Source organism: Pygocentrus nattereri, chromosome 5, assembly GCF_015220715.1.
Source record: "Pygocentrus nattereri isolate fPygNat1 chromosome 5, fPygNat1.pri, whole genome shotgun sequence".
NCBI lineage: Eukaryota > Metazoa > Chordata > Actinopteri > Characiformes > Serrasalmidae > Pygocentrus > Pygocentrus nattereri.
The window spans coordinates 12122001-12143225 of NC_051215.1; the positions used below are offsets into that span (position 1 = coordinate 12122001).

Consider the following 21225-nt stretch of genomic DNA (forward strand, 5'->3'; position numbering starts at 1 on the left):
GCTTTCCCATCCATTTGTTATTATGTAGTGGTATTTTTGTGCCTTTTTTATTGCTGTCCTTCCAAATACCGTCCTCGGTTTCACGTTTCTTTTTGGCAAGAGTCAATTCCAAACCTTGTTTATGATAAAAAATTACTGACATTCAGGATCATGAAACGTGAAGCGTGGGTCACGGGCAGTTCCGGTAAAGAGTTGGGCAGTAAATGAACACTGTCTCTTGTTTCAAATTGCATTGTAGTGCATCTTGTCTTGTCTCTTCCCATTAATCTTCCTCCCTATCTTGTTTGCGAACGTGTGCCACCTTATCTTCAGCAGCTGCTTTGATAGGAGAAAGAAAACATTCTTAAAGACTCAGTGAAGCATGGCAGGCTAGATCTCAGGTGTCTGTCTCTTCCTCCTCTTTTTGACAGTTGTTTTCTCTTTCTCTCTACATCCATCACCCCCCCCCCCCTCACCCCCCCAATAGGCCTGCCCTGTTTTCAGACACAGGCTGATGTTAAAGAGTTACTTGAAACACTGGGCCAGAATGTAGTGACCAAGAAGAGGAAGAATGTGGAGATTCTCTGGCTTGCGGGAGCGGTAAGACACAGCACCTGTCCTCCAGCATACAGAAGCCTCTAAGTTGTCAATGACGGGGAACAACAAACTTAAATAGCACTCAGTTTTCACACAGAAAATTACCAAGAAGCTTCTAATCAGGTTATTTAGCCTTCACGGCTCACATGGCTGCGCCACGTCACTGTAGATTCCTGCACATAGTCACATTTTCTTCTTTCAAATGGTGCACAGCTTAATCAAGATTAAAAAGACTCCAATAAAAAACTACAGAGACGGCAAAGCACGCTAAGACTACCTAAAACAAAGAGCACCAGAAATAAACTAAGATGCACATTAAACATGCTATATCATCACAACTTGTAAAAGCCACAGAATTAAACTGGGTTTTAAGCTGTCTCTTAAATTAACCCTTGAATTATTGAGTGAAGGGCCAAAAAGCCACAGCAATATGCAAATAAAGAGTTTACAAAATGCTGCATACACTCTGTCCCTGGGTGGTTCCCTCAAGGGTACATCTCAGTACTTTTAGTGAGGGAACATAACTGTACCATTCATAATTCATTGAAATCATATGTTCTAAGTTGTATTGACTCCACACACCCGTATTGTCTCCAGGCTTTTTAATTTATTGATCTGTTTTTAAACATTAGGTTATGAAAAGGTACAAATTTGTACTTGTCACATGGAAAGGTTTATTTAAGGTGCACAATTGGACCTTAAAATCACTGTTATGCCTTTGCGGGGGGCGGCACGGTGGCGTGTCGCCTCACAGCAAGGAGGGCCTAGGTTTGATTCCCCTGCCGGGTGACCGGGGTCCTCTCTGTGTGGAGTTTGCATGTTCTCCCCGTGTCTGCGTGGGTTTCCTCCCACAGTCCAAAGACATGCAGTCAGGCCAATTGGACATGCTAAATTGCCCCTAGGTGTGATTGACTGTCTGTGTCTGTCTGCCTGCCCTGCGATGGACTGGCGACCTGTCCAGGGTGTGTCCTGCCTTCCGCCCGATGACCGCTGGGATAGGGTCCAGCACCCCTCCGCGACCCTGACGGAGAATCGGCTTAGAAAATGGATGAATGGATGGATGCCTTTGCATTACATTTACATTGTTTTACATGGTTCAGCAACCTCACTGCTGGGCTTTAGTTCCATTTAGTGCATCATATACCTTCAAAGAGGGGGATGCGACACTAATTTATTATTGTCCACCCCTAATTCTTTACTGATATGAAGCTGAATTGAGCTATTGGCCAGCTTCTTGTTCAAAATTCTCCCAATGAGGTTCTCACACCTGAGGTGCCACAATGTAACTGTTGCACCATTTAAAGTGGAAAGGGAAATTGAGCTAGCTAGCTACCGAGACATCAGTATACAAACTAGCCATTATTAAGCTTGTTATGAAGTAAAGGATCATAATACACTGAAATGACAAATTAAGACAAAACAATGGTTATCATAATTTCTATTTTTCCTTTTTTCCTTTTTTCCTCATAACACTGTTTGGAGTAGACCTCTGAAAAACCAATGTTTATAGGGCCATGTAGCCCTAACACTTCACCCTACCCCTCTATCTCAACAAAAATCAGGATGCCCTACCTCCAGATTTGAACTCTCACAGCAGAGGTCTAAGGGTAGTGAACTCTGAAGTGCTGAATCACTTTTTTTCACTTCTGAATCATACTGGTTCACAATGTACCTGCACCTGTCAATGGCTTTGCAAAAAGCAGAACAAAAACAAAACAATCAGAATGTGCTGATCCCCAACAGTATTTCTCATTCCAGCAGTGTCATAAACCTATGAAGATGCTTACTCATTGTATTTTTGCACAAAGTTGTATGTTAGTGTAACACTTTTGTTTTCCTTAAAGTGTATGTTACTGTGTCACATCTAAAAAGTGGAAAGGGTGTGTGAGAAAACAGATACTCCGAATGCTTTCAAAGAAGGAGATTAAACCTGGTATAAACAAGCCTTTTCTAGCCCTTGCTTTCCGGTTAGATTACCTAAGGTTGGCACAGAATTTGGACGCTTGCCAGCGGAATGTGCCAGCCTTGTGACTTATTGTACTTAGTGAATTCTTGATGGGGCAAGTGCTGATGTGTAGTATAACAGGTGCCTGCAGTTATATAAAATGACATTTTTTTAAAGTAAAACCCCGATTGCAAGCTTGAATTAGTCTTGACCTCACCTCAATCATTAACTACTCAGGGGATCAAACCGGTGACCTCTGGGTCGCGAGGCTGGGTCCTTAACCTGTAGCCTATGACTGCACAACAGGTCTTATTAAAGGTGGACGATATGGCAAAATGTAATATCACAATACTTCGAAAAGTTTTTGTGATATATATATATATATATATATATATGTCACAGTAATTTATTTATTATTTTTTAAAGTCAGAACAGGAAAACAAGTCATTTTAAAAATACTATCAAAAACTATGAATCGGATTTCTTGTATTCAACATTTCACACACTGTGCTGCACTAAATCCAGTTAATCCAAACTACTTCTCCTCTCTTTTTAATCACACTTGCAGTTGGGATGTGGTTTGTCAGTACTGATGATACCCACAGTATGCTCAGAAAATAATATTGTGGCATATTGTGATGTAATTTATCACAGTAATGATAAATACTGTCAAATTGCTCAGCTCAGTCTTAAGCACTATTCAGTCTGGGTTCATTTTACATGAGCAGGTGGGGTAATGTAACTTTTACTGTGATTTTTATCCCATCTGAATGCACCATCTCAGTCATTTTTAGGGAATTCCAGCACTTCTCACCTCCAACAAAACTAGCCATAGGAATAGAAAGTTACAGAAAATGTTTGATTTTATGTGGTGATGCTGGCTGTTGGCAGTGAATTTCCAAGCTAATGACAGTGCATTTGCTTAAGAGAGCAAGACAGACATCAGGGTATATAGGCATATAGGGTATAATAACAGCTAGATTAAATGTTTTGATGTTTTTTGTTCTTATCTGGAGTAAAAGCAGTGCATTGATTAAATAGCCACCTATATTATTAAGATCTCTTAAGTGCTATTTAGAAGGGAGACATCTCTTGCCATAAGAAATCTCAGCATAAATGGCAGAGATGGTAGTGGCTGCTCTATTTATGTGCTGTCTTTGCACCAGAAAAGAGTAGAAGACCTATCAAAGCATTTAATAGAGACATCTTTTTTCACTTTAACCATCTATCCTCCTGTCTTAAGTGAATACACTATGTTATTAGCATTATCATTAGTTTGGGAATTCACAGCCAACAGTCATTGTCACTGCATAAAATCAAACATCTTATCCATAATTTTTACGTTCTAATATTCTGCTCTGTACAGCTGAGGTAGGAGAGTACATATCAGCTGTTTTTAGCCACAGAGAACTCAAGTACACACTTTCTCGAGTGCCTGCGTACTTACCAAACTCTGTTTCCAAAGGATATGATAGCATTTTACATGTTGATGTGCACAGGTTTAATATATGTCAAATCAATATTTACATAAATAGTGTTTATTTGTAACAGTTGCTTTCACAAAGCAGCTTTACAGAAAATACAGGTCCAGGCCCCAGTAAGCAACCCAATGTCAACGGTGGGAAGGAAACACTGTGTAAGAGCAAGAGGAAGAACCCCTAAGAGGAAGCAATACTTAAAATGGGATCCCATCCTCTTGTAATAGACACCGGATAGCAAACAGTGGTCAAGTCAAGTCAGGTCAGGCTTTATTGTCATTTCAGCTATATATGAGTAAACAGTGAAACGAATCAACAGGTCCAGGACCATTGTGCAACAAAGGAGCACAAGTGCAAGACACAGTAGAGTACAATAAATAAATACAAAGATTTACAATAAATACAAAACAGGACACAGGCAGTACATAGTACAGAGAGTATGTGGAGTTGTGCAAAGGAGGATGAAAGATATTAGCAGCTTACCAATAGCTTAGCACAGGGGTGCACAACTTTGGTCCTTGAGGGCTGGTGTCCATCACAGTTTTGAGGTTTCCCTACTCAAACACACCCACTAAACCTGCCAATTAAAAGATAATTGTAAGCAGGTGCAGTTGAGCAGATAAATCACCAAACTGTGCCCGATACCGGCCCTCCAGTACTGGAGATGTGCACCCCTGGCCTAGTACACATGAGCATAGTGGTCACTGAGGTAGCAACCAGAGCAACAACATACTTTATGCAGTATTTGGTTAATATAGTAATTCTAGCAGCTGGCAATGTTAAAGTGAAGTATAAAATTGGCAAAAATGCAGATATTCTTGTGGAAGTAGCATCCAAAAATGCAAGTCTTCATATTTGCAATCATGTCAAATGAAGTGTTTCAATCCATAACTTGAAACTGCAAGAAATGGGGAGTGAGTTAGTCCCATATTTTTATGTGTATGTGTGTGTGCGACCAGGTGAGGTTCTTCTGCTAGGTGAACACCAAGGAACCTGGTGCTCGCAAAGATCTCCATAACCAATGAATACTGTTAGAGGCCTCTCAGAGTGCATCAGAGGCCTCTCTCCACTGCATTTTATTGAAAGTAAAACGCACTGAAATCCAAGTCAGTCCATAAATGCAACTGATATGGCGCAGCAGAACTAAATTCACTGACAGACAGCAGTTAAAATTACATTATCTCCTCATGTACAACTCCATCCGAATAGTACTTCAGGATGCAATGAGCCTGAGGGCAGGGCTAAACCAGCAATAGTTTAATATTACCAAATGGATGACATTGGAAATAAAATGTGCTCTCTCTTTTTTGTCAGATATGCCGGCGACTGAATGGCATTCGTTTCACCAGCTGTAAAAGTGCCAAAGACAGGACATCCATGTCAGTGACACTTGAGCAGTGTGCTCTGCTGAGGGATGAGCACCAGCTCCATAAGGACTACTTTGTCCGGGCCCTGGACTGCATGCGGAGGTATGAACCTTAAACAAAAGCCCTTCCACACACTCCTCCATCATTAAAATCTCCCTACCTACTACCTTTTCACATGGTATTAACTCTAAATGGATTTCCATATCAAGCCTGTTGTTGCAGGAAAGTTAATTTAGGATGAACTGTCATCTTTCTTGAGGGGCATCTAACCCGTAAAAGTGTAGAGTTCTTACTTTCTTTTTGCAATACTGTTTAAATGTGATTGCATCATTTGTTATGTAATTACATTTGCATTCGGTTTACAGTCTCTATCAACCTTTTTTCATTTGTTTTGATGCTATGAAATGACAAGTTATAGCACAAATTTAAAAGATGTCTTTCCCTTCCACAAAAGGAGTTTGAGTTTTAATAAAATTCTGAAAGATTGCTAACTACTTGATGACTACAAATTCTAAGAGGTTAATTCATGATTCTTTGAAGTTTTCCTTAGAAGAGAAATAGTTTTTATGAGTAGGTTGGAATTAAAGGGGAAATGTGCAGTTGTTATCTGCATATTTTAATTATTATGATGTCATCAAAGTCATTCAGAGCATGTTGATGAACTTTTGATGAACATTTGTAAAGTGTGGTTTTGTAGAGAAACATAGAATTATTCGCAATGAACTAGATGTCCAGAACATTTAATGCCTTTAAAAGCTCCTTCACAGAAGAATATTATGAAAATGCAGGATACAAATACTGCTGCCTGACGTCTCTGACATTTTTTACAGTAGTCTTGAGAAATTTTATTCAAAAAACATATTTAGTACATTCATGTTGGAGAGGTACACACAGGGCAAAGTAGTACACAAAGCAGGGTTTGGCAAACCTAATGTTAAGAAGAGCCATTTTATAAATTCGGCAAAAATCAAACTTTGGGAGCCACAAATTTTATGTCTATTTTCCCATCTTGGCTGTAAATATGTCTCAGTATGTGCTAATGTGCTTTTATAGGCTAACAAATTTAATATAAGTGAAAATGCAGACTTACTTTGCTCTGCTTTAGCCACTTTTCTCACATCTCCAGCAGGAAACTTTTCCAAAAGTGGAATAGTTCTTGTCAAATGTCTCTTAATGTTTGTTTTTTATAAAGCAGAAGTTAGCTTCTTGTGAAGTTGCAGAAGGTGTAAAATTCGAACAGGAATTAAATTTCAGCTTTGTGACTTTTTAGAATTTGAGTTTCTCATTGATAGCTAAACATATCAGGAAAACAGCTGGATTGATTATAAATACAAATGAGTCCATTTGTCTCCAAATCATTAATGTTCATCTAAAAAAAATGTTCATCTCTTTGCCTTTTCCTTAGCTACTAGCTGGGTGGGCTAGGGGGTTATCTGTGTTGCTGTGGTGACCAGCAGTCTGTGCGCCAATCTTTAGGGTTAAAGGATGAATTATATTTATTCATTTATACATTAACAACATCAGTTAAGACCATTTAGCGTTAAAAGTGTGTTAGAACAACCAGAAGCGCTTTAATTTAATGCAAAAGAACATTTAATTTTTACCTAAAAATATAATTTTGTGTGGCTCTACAACAGGACAGCAAAAACCACCAACCTCTGACCCAAAAAAATGTCTTTTTGGATTTAACACTGTTGTACCAGTTATCATTACAGGAAAACTTAGAAGACATGTTGGTAACTGGTTGTTTTGGATAGGAAACAAGATGACTATATTTAAGCTCTGACCTCTGATTCTTATCATATGTTTCTCTACAGTGCACTATTTCTCATCAAATGACCCTGAATGACTTTGGTTGTATCTCAGCAATTATGAATCAAACATTTTGAAACATCATTAGATTCCCCTTTAACGCTACGTGTCAGGCTTGTTGGAATGGTTGGACTTCTCTACATTATTATTGCTGAATGGACAGAAAGCATGAGCGTATACCCAGAAAGGCAGGAAACAAGTTACACAATATCAAACAGTCACTAAAACCACAAAACACTACGCTGCAACTATCTATACCATCAATTCTGCTGTTCTTATATTCCCCCATTGTCCAAATCAGCTCAGATCAAATCAAATCAAATTTATTTGTATAGCGCTTTTTACAACTGATGTTGTCACAAAGACAAAGTTTTAACATGAAATGCAAAAACCCCCAGATGAGCAAGCCAGGGGCGACAGTGGCAAGGAAAAGCTCCCTTAGAGATGAGGAAGAAACTTATGAGGAACCAAGGCTCGCAAGGGGGGACCTATCCTCCTCTGGTCAAACTACGTACAAAGCTATTATACTACTAATATTAGTATTAGTAGTAGTAGTAGTAGTATTAGTAGTAGTAGTAGTTGTGGTAGTAGTAGTAGTAGTAGTTGTAGTAGTAATGCCTAGGAGTCCATGAAAACTTCGGCCAGACAAGTGGGCAGTCGTTAAAAGGTAGGGAGATAGAATTAGTTTTGTTCTGTTTGGGTGTATGTGAAACAGAATGTGAACATTTCCAGAGTGTAGCTAACATTTCCAGAACATTTCCAGAGTGTGGCTAATGACTCCGGCAGATCTGACTATAACAGCTTAACTAAAAAGAGAGAACCAGAATGACACACAGACACGTGAGCACTCTGAAACAGTTTGGCAACCCTCCGCTCCACCATCCACAATCCTGAGTGACCAGACGACAGCGGGACGACAGCACCAGCGTCTCAGTTTACTATAATTCCCTGTGTCCTTGGACCCCTGGACCTGCTGCCTTTATCTAAGGGGGGACATTAACTACCAAAAGCTAAACTGAACAAGTGAGTTTTCAGCCTAGATCTGAAGATTGAGACTGAGTCTGTGTCCCGAACATTTTCTGGAAGATCATTCCAAAATTTTGGGGCTTTATAGGAAAAGGCTCTTCCCCCAGCTGAAGCCTTCTGAATTCTGGGAACTATTAAAAAGTCAGCACTCTGTGATCTGAATGCTCGTGGTGGCTCATAATAGGAAATAAGGTCTTGCAGGTACTCAGGAGTGAGCCTATATAGGGCTTTATACGTCAATAAAAGAATTTTGTAATCAATACGGAATTTAACAGGCAGCCAATTAAGTGATGGTAGCACTGCACTGATATGATCAAATTTGCAAGTTTTAGTGAGGACCCTGCCTGCAGCATTTTGGACTAGTTGAAGTTTGCTTAAATTCCCTGTAGTGCATCCTGACAGTAGTGCATTACACTAGTCTAGCCTTGAAATAATAAAGGCATGTACTAATGTCTCTGCATCATGCAGGGATAAGGCATTTCTTATCTTGGCAATGTTGCGAAGGTGGTTGTTCCCCAAAAGCTTTGTAGTGATTCAGTGTACAAAGTGATGCTTGCTCTACCATCTCACCTTACTGACCTTAGGTGAGTCATGTTCTTCTTCACCGTGATTTACATTTAGTGCTTTATGTGATCTTGAGCACACTTGTTAATTATTAAGCTCTTTATGTAATGAACAATGTGTCACTGTGAGGAGTAACATAAAACTGGGTGGTGCTCGACACAGTTTAGACAGGATAACACTGCAGCTACAGAGAAACAGTGGCTGTGAATATCTTGAACACTCCAGGATAGAAGTCAGATTAATCTTTGTCAATTCTTCTCATCACAGATGCATTGAAGGAGGAAAAAAATATAGTTTCTCTTGGACACAGTACTACATTTAAAAGAAAACCTGACTTGTATGGCTTGACATAATCTACATGTCTAATACGATTTAAATATTATGTATAAATCAAATTGAAAACTTGTGTTTACAACCCCAAAAAAATTGTGACACTGTGCAAAATGTAAATTAAAAACAGAATCATATGTAAATCATGCAAACACTATATTTAATTGAAAATACTACAAAGAAAACATATCAAATATTGATGCTGCGTTTTGAATTTGATGCCAGCAACACATTAAAAAAAAGTTGGGATGGGGCATGTTTACCACTGTGCTGCATCATCTCTTCTTTTAACAGCACTCTGTAAGTGTTTCAGAACTGAGGAGATTGCTGCCATAGTTTTCATAATGAAATGTTTTCCATTCTTCCTTGAAATAGGACCTTAGCTGCTCAGCTGTTCAGGGTCTCCTTTGTCATATTTTTGTTTAATAACGTGTTTCAAAATATTTTCAGTGAGTGAGAGGTACAGACAGCAGGCGGACCAATTTAGTACTCAGACACTTTTACTGGTGAACGTACAGAATGTGGTTTGACACTGTCTTGCTGAGCCCCTCCCTGAAAAAGACGTCATCTGGATGGCAGCATATGTTGCCAAAACATGTACATATCGCACAGCATCAAATGTGCAAGTCACTAATGCCATGTGCACTAATGCACCCCATACCATCATGGATGTTGACTTTTGAACTGTGCACTGATAATAAACTAGGTGGTCTTTAGCATGGAAGATACAGTGTCCATGATTTCAAAAACGAATTTCAAATTTTGATTCGTCAGACCACAGGACACGTTTCCACTTCCCCTCAGTGCATTTTAATAAGCTCAGACCAGAGAACGTAGTGGTGTTTCTGGATGCTGTTTACATTTGCTTTCTTGTTTGCATGGTGCAGTTTTAACTTGCATCTGTAGATGCAGTGACAAACTGTGTTCACAGACAGTTCTTTTCAGAAGTGTTTCTGAGCCCGTGCAGGGATACAGAATTATGTCTGTTTTAGTGTCACCTGAGGACCTGAAGATCCCGGCCAGCCAGTTTTGTTTTTTTAGCATTGTCCCTTACAGATATTTCTCTGGATTCTTTTAGTGGTATTATGTACCATAGATGGTGAAATTCTTAAGTTCTTTGCTATTTTAAACTGAGAAATGTTATTCTTGAATTGTTGAACTATTTGCTCATGCAGTCTTTCACAAAGTGGTGAACCCCTCCCCATCTTTACTTCTGAAAGGCTCAGCTTCTGTGGGATGTTCTTTTTATGCCCAGTCATTTTACTGTCCTGTTGCCAGTTAAGCACTAGGTGGTGTTTTTTACCCAACGTTACCAGCCTTTTGTCATTCCTACCTCAATTTTTTTAAATGTGTTGCTGCCATCAAATTCAAAATTGGCATATATTTAAAAAAAAAACTATAAAATTTCTCAGTTCTAACATTTGGTGTATTACCTTTGTACTATTTTCAATTAAGTTTAGGGTTTTAATGATTTGCTGATTTGCTCATTATTATGTTCTGCTTTTTTTTGTGCTTTTTTGCACAACGCCCCAACTTTTTCAGAAATAGGGTTGTATTATAAAAACATGACAAACAGACAAAAGCCCTCTACTAGTAGATCACCACTGTCTCTGTGATGTTAAACGGTTGCACTGAATTCAGGCCTGTTGAAAGTAAGACAATCAAAAAAGTGCAAAGTACGTACACATGTAAAGCAAAAAAAATTTAACACTGTAGCTAAAGTTGTAAAGGCTGAATGATATATGTGAGTTAAATCAAGAGTGGCTGTGTCTATTGTTACAAATATGTAAAAGATTAAGCTTGGCTTACACATCATATTTGAATAGGATTGGACATATACACTACATGTAGGCTTACATGTCTCAATAGTCAGGGTTCTTTTTAACATAGAACCACAGCAGACAACAGTGCAGACAGACAATAAATAGAAATCTGGACAAACTATACAAACACACAATAAATTATTCTCTACAATAAACAATAACTTTACAATCTTTAATCACAGGACAATACAGAAAATAGACCAGCTGTTGTTTCACAGCAGAAATAATCTGTCCGTGTGTAATTTTATCAGTGCATTACTTTAGTAACACAGCCACAGAGATAAATAAAACCACAGACAATGTATAGACTAAAGTGACTGTGCACGTAAAGTGAGTGAAGCTCACGTTTTACTGTAACATGGCTGAGTGCAACAGAGAAAAGGCCGTGGTTGCAGTTCAGTGAGAATGTTTCAAGGTCCATCAGGCTCCATATCTGTCCAACAATCTGACTGCCTCCATGAACAAAGCGAGTCTGGAGGACTTGGCCCAGATGATCCATTTATTGCCTTCATCCAGATATAATACATGTAAATAAGTTGATGGATAAGAGGCATCATTCCTTGAATCACAAATAAACACGGTTGTATTAGTGAAGGTGTCACGACATCTAGTTCCTATCACCACCGCCATAAAGAGACCAAAGTCATGACGTTTCTCTATAGGGAACCATTTTGCATCAAACCACTCAGAAATACTATGTTGTTCAGAAGGAGTGTCTTTAGTCATCTGTCTGACAGAACAGAAAAATGCTTCCATTTTTAATCAATTTTAATGTGTGTCTAATCAATACACTATAGATATGTGAGGGAAGCATCGGCTCCTCAAAGATCTAGTCAAATCACATACTCCCAAGTTCTAGCAGCTCCTGCTCTGTACTAATGGTGTAGTAACGGTGTAAGCTGGATGCATGGTCGCTTCACATGCGCTTTGTTGATGTCAGGGGTGTCCAAACTCATCCGCAAAATGCCAGTGTGGGATTTTTTTTATTCCAATAAAGCATGTGTGTTGACAGCTTTATGTGTGTTCTTGCTTGATTAGAATAAAAGCCTGCAGGGGCACTTTGCAGATAAGACTGGACACCATTGGCTTACGTGATACTGATTGGCAAACTCCAGTGTTAAACAGTGCTTTTTTTGACCCAATCTCCCCCAGCTTGGTCATTGTGAGTTCCTCCCCCTTAGCTAGATCTCCCCCAACGCATGATGCTACCAAGCTAGAGGGGTGAAGGCCAGCATGTGCTTCCTTTGAGAAGCTGCAGTTAATGTAGTATTATTGTACAGCTCAACTTGCAACACTAACTTACATTTATGTCAGTTAACAAACACCACAAGCATCACATTAAAGATTGGAGTTGATGTGGGACCATCCTACTCACCCAACCTACTGACCACAGATGGTTGTGGAATTGCTGGGGGATCAACCATGATGATAGTCACCCCACTTGGCAGTCCCACAGCATACCATTTTAACTTTTTTACATGCAGGCACAGCTGCTTAGAAAAACAAATGCCTTAGCTTGAAATATTTGGCCAAACCAGATGGAACAACACAATTCTGAAAATGCTCTAGTCATAAATCACCCATTAAGAAGTGAGTAGTCTGTGCCTCCTACGCAACATTAAATCTGACTAATGGGTGTCCAACTCCAAGAGAGAGTTCAGTATATTTTATTATCTCCTAAAATTGTTGGTAAAGATAACGGAGGACTTGATAATGGACTCCAACCCACCTAGTCTGTAAATGTGCAGCCCTGTGCTCTCTGAACGGTGTCTGGAGTACAGCTGTTCTAGGCTCCATATTATATTACATGTTCTTACCAACAACATGAAAATGTTCAGAGTAATAAAAAAAAGCTGCAAGAAAAGCATGAGGATTTTTTTTTGTAGCTCAGAGCTTTAAGGGAGTTTTGTTTTCACTCAGAAGATGTTTTTATAGATTTTTTTTAGTCTGTCACTGTTAAAAGATTGATTTACCCAAATGGCACCACTTAATTTAAAGAGAAAAGATGCTATAAAATAATAATTGCAATGTCTGTTTAATACATTTTCAAGAATTTGTGGAACAACAAATTGTTATTTAGACATAAATAATTTTTGGCTGCAATAAATCTACTGTAATTTCCAGTCTACAGTGAGATTTAATCGCTCGTTGAATATATGAGGCATTATGGCTATTCATTTGAAAAAACTTACTAAGTCATGTCATATTGCAATAATCTAGATCTCTTCATTGTTCTCCACACATTTAATATTTCAGAATAACTTTATATTCATTCTTGTGGAGTGAAGAAGAAGGATGAAAGATTTAGATTTATCACATGTCTATTTTTTATTATGCATATTAACTTTTTTTTCCACTTAGAAAATCAATAAATTGTCATTTGGATATGGACATGAATATTTGGACACGAGTGTATATAGGGTGGTTCAAAAAGATTTATCCGATTTCAAAGCGCCAACTGTGAGGTACCTATAGGAACCAATCACATACCAATTGAAAGAGGGGGTCATAGAATTTCTGACTTTTACCGTAAGCTCCCTTCAGTCTGTGAGGAGATGGTGACCCCTGAGCACAAATTGTTTTGCATTCTCCACGTCAATAAGAATGAATCCGTCATAACTGTGCAACGTGATTATATTTTGCAGTGAACCTCCAACAGCTCATAGCATTCGTTCCACAACATTGAATGATCTCCGAAATCGCATTGAAAGAGCCGTGAGTACAGTGACACCTGACATGCTCAGTCGAGTAGTGGTTGGTGTAGTGTAGTGGGTAACACCTCTGCCTTCTCTGCTGTAGACTAGGGTTCAATCCCCCACCTGGGTAAGAACCCTACACTATACCAATAAGAGTCCTTGGGCAAGATTCCTAACACTACCTTTGCCTACTTGTGTAAAATGATCAAATTGCTCTGGATAAGAGCGTCAGCCAAATGCCGTAAATGTAAATGAGTAGGGGATGAATTTGACTTTCACGTTGATGTTGTCCGTACAGCTGGAGGAGGTTCATATTGAGCATTTGTATAATTACATAAGGAACTTTATGCTCATTTAAACCGTTTAGAATTTGCTGCATTGTTCTTTAATGATTTACAAGTGAAATAAATAATTGTAAAATCAGTTGAATATTTTTAAATCACCTGTACATTTTTACAGGCTTCTGATGACATTATGGTACATCAGGTGCAACAGACCATAATTATCATGCCACGCAAATGATCACCGACACCATTCAGATTTTCTCATGTGTTCCATGAGACACTGTGCTGTGTTGGTTATCAGGTCACTTTGCTATGTTGCTCACAGAGGGAACTGATTTGTTGTTGTGGCTGCAGGGCAGAGATAAAGTGACACTGTTTGTTTTGGAGATGGAAGGAGTGCAGGCAGGCTGAACCTGTTTAAACTCACAGCTAATGTGTTGTAAGTGACCTTGAAAGCCCGTTTATTGTCTCTCTTCCCTATTTAAGGAGCAGGTAGCAGATTAGGTTTGGTTAATGTGATTAAGGATGAGATCATTCTGGGCTTTTCTGATCATTCTCACTTAGCTTAGTTACTTTCACTCACGCTTTGTGTGTTTGTCTGTTCAGGTGTATTTAGACTAACATGTTCTGAATTGTTGTCAAAGTGCCAAATATGTACAGCGTGACACTTGGAAAAGACATCTGCTGCTTTTCTTTTTGATGAATCAAAGACAGCTCTTTTTTTGTTGCAAATGTGAAATGAAGAAATCATCTGCATCACGTGATTTAGAGGAAAACGAAACTCTTTGCTGGACAGAATGAGTTGTCTTTTATCACTAATGTGGTTTTAGAAAACATCTCTTCCTTGTTCTTAGGGTTAGGCGACGTGATTGAAGTACTGTCAATGTAGATATTTAAAGCAAACAGTGCTGTTGGAGAAGTTTTATTAGGTCTCATTAGTGATTCCTATGAGAACACTGTTTATGGAATTTGGCACAGTCAGGTTATGTGCAGAGAGACATGGATGCCCGTAGATCAAGAGTGATAATCTGTATGACATTTTTCATAGAATTGCTATAGCTTGATTCCTTCCCTTAATTTCTCGTTGCCTTTAAATCAATATTTTGTAGTGTATGTAGTGAATCAGCTATGACAAGTTTGGCGTCTTTAGTTTTGTGCTGGTGCTAATTTAGCTAACAGGTACTTGAAGCTTACAGATCATCAGGTAGCACTGTGTAAACTGCATGAAAAAATGATCAAGCCCTCATATCAAACAGTGGCGAGTCACTAGGCATTCTCTAATAGACTTGCTTATATGTTCTCTGACGCTGGATAACATACTGCTGTCTATAAATATAGAATGGAATGGAAAAAGCTCAAGCTTCATGAGGGCTGCGAATACTATATTTAGCCTTGACATTGACATTTTCAAAGAACTTTTTCTCCTTGTCCTTGGAAACTGTGAGTTATGTGATTTTCCTCTATGGTAACTGATTCAGATTACAGGTATCAGATGCCAGAGAAGACCACATAACCACCAGAAACAAATCAGTAAATCCAATTAACAGAAATTAACTAACTGTATTCAGTTCAAGGTACATTTTGTAACTTTAAAAGAAACACCACTAGTGCTTGTATATTAACCGTTTTAAATCAGCACACAGCATGTAAAGACTTTAAGACTCTAAAGAAGAAGAAAAAAGCTCTTGTAATCTCTTCATCTGCAAATGGTACAAAACAACTACTAATGTGAGATCTGTTATCTACGAACCCTAGGTACCCTAGGGCGGCCTGCCAATTTCTAGATTTTCAGGAAAACATCTCTCTAGCCTCAGCTAAGGTCAGAGCCCATGGCTTCATACTGAGAAATGGGCCAACGTGCCACTCCTAAAAGGGCAGCAAGGCAGAAAACACTGCTAACCAAAAGAAACAAAAAACTAAAGGGCCTGGACAACCTCTAAGCTTTTTGGGACAATTGTTCTATGAACAGAACAGCCCAAAACATAATATTCTAGACAACACATGTCCGGTCAGCTCAAATTTAATAGTGTATCTGCTGTAAAGCAACTTCTGCACTTCACAATAGAGACATCATACCATCATTCAAACCTGGGGGTAGAGGGAAGGTGTGGAGATGTGTTGCTGCCTCAGAGCCTGGACTGGTAGTATTGAAGGAACTATGAATTCTGTTGATTATCAGAGAATTCTTAGGGAGAGTGTTTATTCCTCTGTCCTTGAACTAAAGCTAAAGTCCACATCTTAATGACTGAAAAGAAACAAAATGAATATTTTAAAAGTTGTCTTGTCAAAGTCTTGACTTGAACCCAAAGGAGTTGCTGTGGGCCTCAAATGATGCTCATGTATATCTAATTAAAGTGGTTCTACAAATAAGGTTATGTTTACACAGCAGGTAAAAGTGGCCCAAATCAAATAATGGGAAACGATGGTTGCAGGTTTTGCATAAAGGGGGGACTTACTGTTTCTACCTTAGTAAAGTTTGCACACCAATGTTTGGACACCAAGCACTGTCAGTAACACTTAGAGAGTTCATTTGGAAAAGAACGATAAGAGCCATCCTTTTAAAAACAAGCCGTCTTGAGTTATTTTTAACACAGCACATTATGAACCCTAAATATGTTTTGTCACAAAAGCCATAATTGTTCATTGTCAAGGTATTGCAGGTTCATGTTCTGCAGCAGAAACAGTCAAATGCCAGTAATGTTCTTGAGCAGAAACCCAATAAATCTGTTCAGCGAATCAGCACGCAATATTCGGGTCAGGAGACGCAGCACTACCGCAAACAGTTTTAGGCAGAATCTCAAACGACTTCGTTCTCTCTACAAGTTGCAGCACATAGGTCTTAAAATATTGGCTACTGAATCTAAATAGAGCACAGTGTGTCTAACAGAGAGCCACTTTCTTGGTGTAAAATATTTGGGTGTAAAAGTTGAGTTTTAGAACTGTATAGGGAGCAGTGAACCATTTGAGACTTGACCTTAGCATTTACTGAGGTATAATCTTATCAATGTGTGATATTGCCCATTAATATGCTGTTCTTTTAGCAATTTTCAGCACTTTACCTTCTTGTTCAATGTTAAAAGATGTAAAATATTGCACAAAAACTATCTATTACATGCCGTTGTTTAACTCTAAACATGAAAGGCCTATTGGAGTTATCTGCTTTTGCCAAAATTTAAACAAAAAATTCATATCATTACTTACCATCATTTATCCAGAAAGATTGTACCACACACTTACTCAGGTAATATCTAGAACCTTTTTGATATAATAGTGTATGTTAGTCAGACTGTTTTGAAATTTTACCATCACTTGCAGTTTCCCTTGCATCTCATTCTGATTAATACTTAAGTGACTGTAAAAGAAAGCAGTACCACTTTGTTTTGACTGACTGTCTACGTTTAGGCCGAGGGGGAAATTTGCAAAAAGTAATGTTCTGATTAAGATACGGTGCCTGTTGAGCTTTTAGTTTCAAAATCAGAATCACTTATTTCACCAAATATGTATCACATACACACAGTTTGTCTTGGTGAGTAACACATGTATGATGTGTAACATACTGAATAGATCAGACAGATCAGACACACAGACTGTTAACTAGTATTTAGCTAAGAGGATATTAAAATAGAATAACAATAAATAAATTAATTTCTTTTGAGGGTTACAGCTCTTTGGAGTTGTGTGAGTGAGTGCACAGTTTGAGAGATCCTGCTTGTCACAAAATGTTCCCTCGACCGCACCTACCAAATCCCTAAGACATCGCTCATATGTCTGGGACCCGTGTGTGTGTGTGTGTGTGTGTGTTTGTGTGTTTGTGTGTGTGTGTGTGTATGGTCAAGGCTGCATTGGCTTATTTGTACTAACCCTCTGTAACGTGTGTGTGTGTGTGTGTGTTTCTCTCTCTTTCTGTCTGTTCTCGATTTGCTTAGCAGTCGGCTGGCCCAGGGAGAAGGTGCCCAATGGGACGACCCTGAGGCCGGCTCAGTAGCCAATCACAAGCCAGCGTCCCGCCACTTCTACCCAATCGCTCTCCTGCTTGTTAGCTCACACCTGCTGGTGGTGTGGCTCATTTTAAGTCTTGTTTTTCTGCTTGCAAAATATCAATAAACCGCTGATTATACCATAACTTTACTTGTGCTGTCTTAACTTTCTTCCTACAGGGGCTAAAGCTCTAGCTCTGTCTCTCCTCGTGCCAGCTCTGGATTAAGCTTACTCACGTGTCCTTTCTCACTGCATGATCCTCTTGACTTAATACCCCTCAGGTGCATTCCTTTGTGTCTTTTTTACCATTGTAGATACAGTTAATGCACATTTGGAGGTGACTCATCATCTCTGGTGTAGAATATGAGGATACCGTAGGAAACCCGTTTAATGGTACATTCAGTTGATCCACCTAAACTTGTGAACCAAGGAAACTGTACCAGAACTGTATCTGAATTGACTACTTGTGACAAAACACCAGTTGATACCTTCTCTGATACCTTCTGAATGCTGTAGACTGCACTGGCAATAATCCATATTGGTCCTGTGATAAATTTACTAGGTGCCATTGACCACCCAAATGCAAACTGCAAAAACTGGGAGTTACAATTTAGTTATTTGGCAGTTTTGAGTTGACGGTTTATAAGTTGATCAAGACTAAATGCACCATTTGTTTCAGAAGCTCTGCTCACAGATGGTGCTCAGATCGTCTAACACTGTGCAAAAACTAGAACACTCCCTCTATAATCAGCCAAGCTGTTTAAACCAGATGTGAATGTCAGCATGATGCAACACATTTGACTGGACACCATGTATTTGTTTTTCATATCATGCTGATATTTTCGAAACAGAGTACTGGGGTTAAGCCAGCTTCCTGGCCAAACAACAATGAGGAGAATATAATAAATGAAGCCATAGGACCCATTCTCAGATTTTTAAGCTAACAACAAAAATTGGACTGTTTATAGGGCATTGGTGTGTTATAGTGTCTTTTTTTGTTTGTTTGGGTTTTTTGCCATCTGCTGTGAGCTACTAATGTTGCATTTACAAATTGCTGTTGTTGGAACAAAACCTTGTATCTCCGTTTTTGTTGTTTATCAGTTTTTGACCTAATTCAAAAGTAACTATTGCCCTTGTGTGTAAATTTCCTGATGAATGGGCCAAAAAAAATTACTTGGAAATAACTCGGGTTCCATTGACTAACATTAAAAATAAAGTAAAATTTGGAGATACAAGGTTTTGTCGACAAACGGATATATTACAGAAATATAAAATTAGTAGCTACAATTCTTAATTTTTAAAAATTCAAAGTTTGTAGCAGAAGTCTCAAACTACTGAATGATAGGTCTGTACTGTACATAGTTTTTAATGATTTTTCGATCATTTAGTTGCTAGTCAACAAGATCCTCACACTCACACCACCTTGTTTCTCACAGGTCTGTTTTTGCTGTAGTACCATTATGACGCTCTGCCCCTACGCATCACTCTAAAACAGTTTGTGATTGGTCACTTACCCTATCTATCAAAGTAGGCTGTATCTTGGCCACATTGAGTGATGAATCACACCAGACTCAAGTCTGGCTTGCAAGATAAGACAGGTTTTAATGACATCTAGAACTTCAATTCTGCCCCACTGTCTACTGCAATATGAGCAATGCCTGATCTCAGCTTCACTGCTTCATCTCCAGCCCTTCCCCATCAGCGTTACGGGAAGAGCCTGTAATCCTTGCATTTCCAACGAGGCACTTCAAAACACCCCTGCTCATTCAGGCCAATTCCTCCCCTGCCTCTAAAGTCTCCTTTATGCTGCTCTTCTTTATTAGTTTGGGAAGAAATTAGCTTTGAAGTTAATGGTACAAATATAAATTCACAATGTGCTCTGCAGGACATGTGGTTTAAACTCAAGTGTTTTTTTTCCCTTTGCCTAATTTTATTCTGCTTTCCATAATTTGAGCATTTTATGACACTTTATTTTTAGCACCATTATCTGCAGAAGGGTGGAATTCATACTGAACAATATTGCAGTGGCATCTGTTCACGATCATGAAATCAGGAGTAGGTTCCAGTCTTCATTCAGCAGTGCTTACTTCTGGACACTTACTGGAAGAAAAGAAACACAGAACAAACATGTACAAAAAAGGGCAAAAGATCTTACAGGGTATTGGACGTGAATGTGAGTCCAGTTTGTGTTGTTACTTGAAGTCAAAATGTCTTGAATAAGCTTATGAAGAAAGCTGGGTCTTGCAGAGAGACATGAGATTTATCTCTAATATTGAAGTCATGGCCACTTGTTGAGATGCCTTTTTTTATTTTTGGCTCGCTGTGCTGCAGCCACTTCATTGTTTTGTTGCTGTAGATGGACATGATCACCACCACTCTCATGCTGCCATAAATCCATTGTCATCCTTTCCTTTCCCTTCTCTCCCTCTCTCTCCATCTTCCTGAAATCAGACATGGCTGCCGGATTGAGAACGTTCAAAAGAATATAAAATGCAGGAAGTATGCTTTTAACATGCTGCAGCTGATGGCCTTCCCCAAGTATTACCGCCCACCGGAGGGGACCTATGGAAAAGTGGACTCATGAGACAAGACATCGTGGACTCTTGTTCATCTTCACTGTGTTGTTATTATTATTATTATTATTATTATTATTATTATTCACTTCTGTTAATTTTATTGGAAAATATTTTTTGTGCATTCACAAGTTGATGTAAAAATCTAGAAAAAAAGTGCATGTATATTTATATATGTTTCTACACTGTGCATGACACAGAGTGCAGCAATACAACTGTAATAAGTGTTATTAACTCATTAAAAATTAAAGATTATTATTTTTAAGCTTGGTATTTTTAGTATGGTGTTTAGAGTATTTTTATTTTATACTTTTTATTATTCTATAAGATGGGTTTATAGGGAAAAAAGCCATGTGCAAGATTATTTAAATGGCCACTGTTACCTAAAAAGGGCCAGTCATCATGTGAGCCCACTCATGATCTTATAATAAGTTGTCTGGTGGAATGCTTGTGAAATTTTCTGTTGTTTTACTGTTGTAAGGCTCCACCTAAGGCTTTTCATTTAAGATCCGCCCAGAATACCTCTACTCTGGCAACCTTTAATGTTCAGAGTATGACTGATAATATGAGCAAAACATCTTGCTATGTTGCAGAACAGCATCTGTAACCATAGCAGCTTCTTTGAATACGGAGCAATGCTGTTGTAATACATGCAGAATGCCTTCCCTGAAAAAGACGTCATCTGGATGGCATTTCCTCCACTACTGATCACTGCTTTGACCTCTGCCTCCACAAGACATTGATTTGGTTTAATAATAACTCTCACTCAAAGT

General features: G+C 38.7%; 1 protein-coding gene across 9 annotated transcripts in view; it reads left to right on the forward strand.

Moving 5' to 3' along the window:
* Nucleotides 1-20717, forward strand: part of inpp4b (inositol polyphosphate-4-phosphatase type II B) — a 578351-nt gene extending 557634 nt beyond the window's left edge. For 7 of the 9 annotated variants that reach the window (XM_037538633.1, XM_017717646.2, XM_017717649.2 and 4 more), the window contains 3 exons: nt 467-579; nt 5314-5468; nt 17828-18024. In XM_037538633.1, coding sequence (XP_037394530.1) covers nt 467-579; nt 5314-5468; nt 17828-18005 — 446 coding nt within the window. In that variant the 3' untranslated portion in view covers nt 18006-18024. Of the gene's footprint in view, nt 1-466; nt 580-5313; nt 5469-17827; nt 18025-20330 lie in introns of those variants that run through there. The other 2 variants (XM_017717647.2, XM_017717648.2) reach the window with 2 other exon arrangements.
* The last annotated feature ends 508 nt before the right edge of the window (nt 20718-21225 follow it).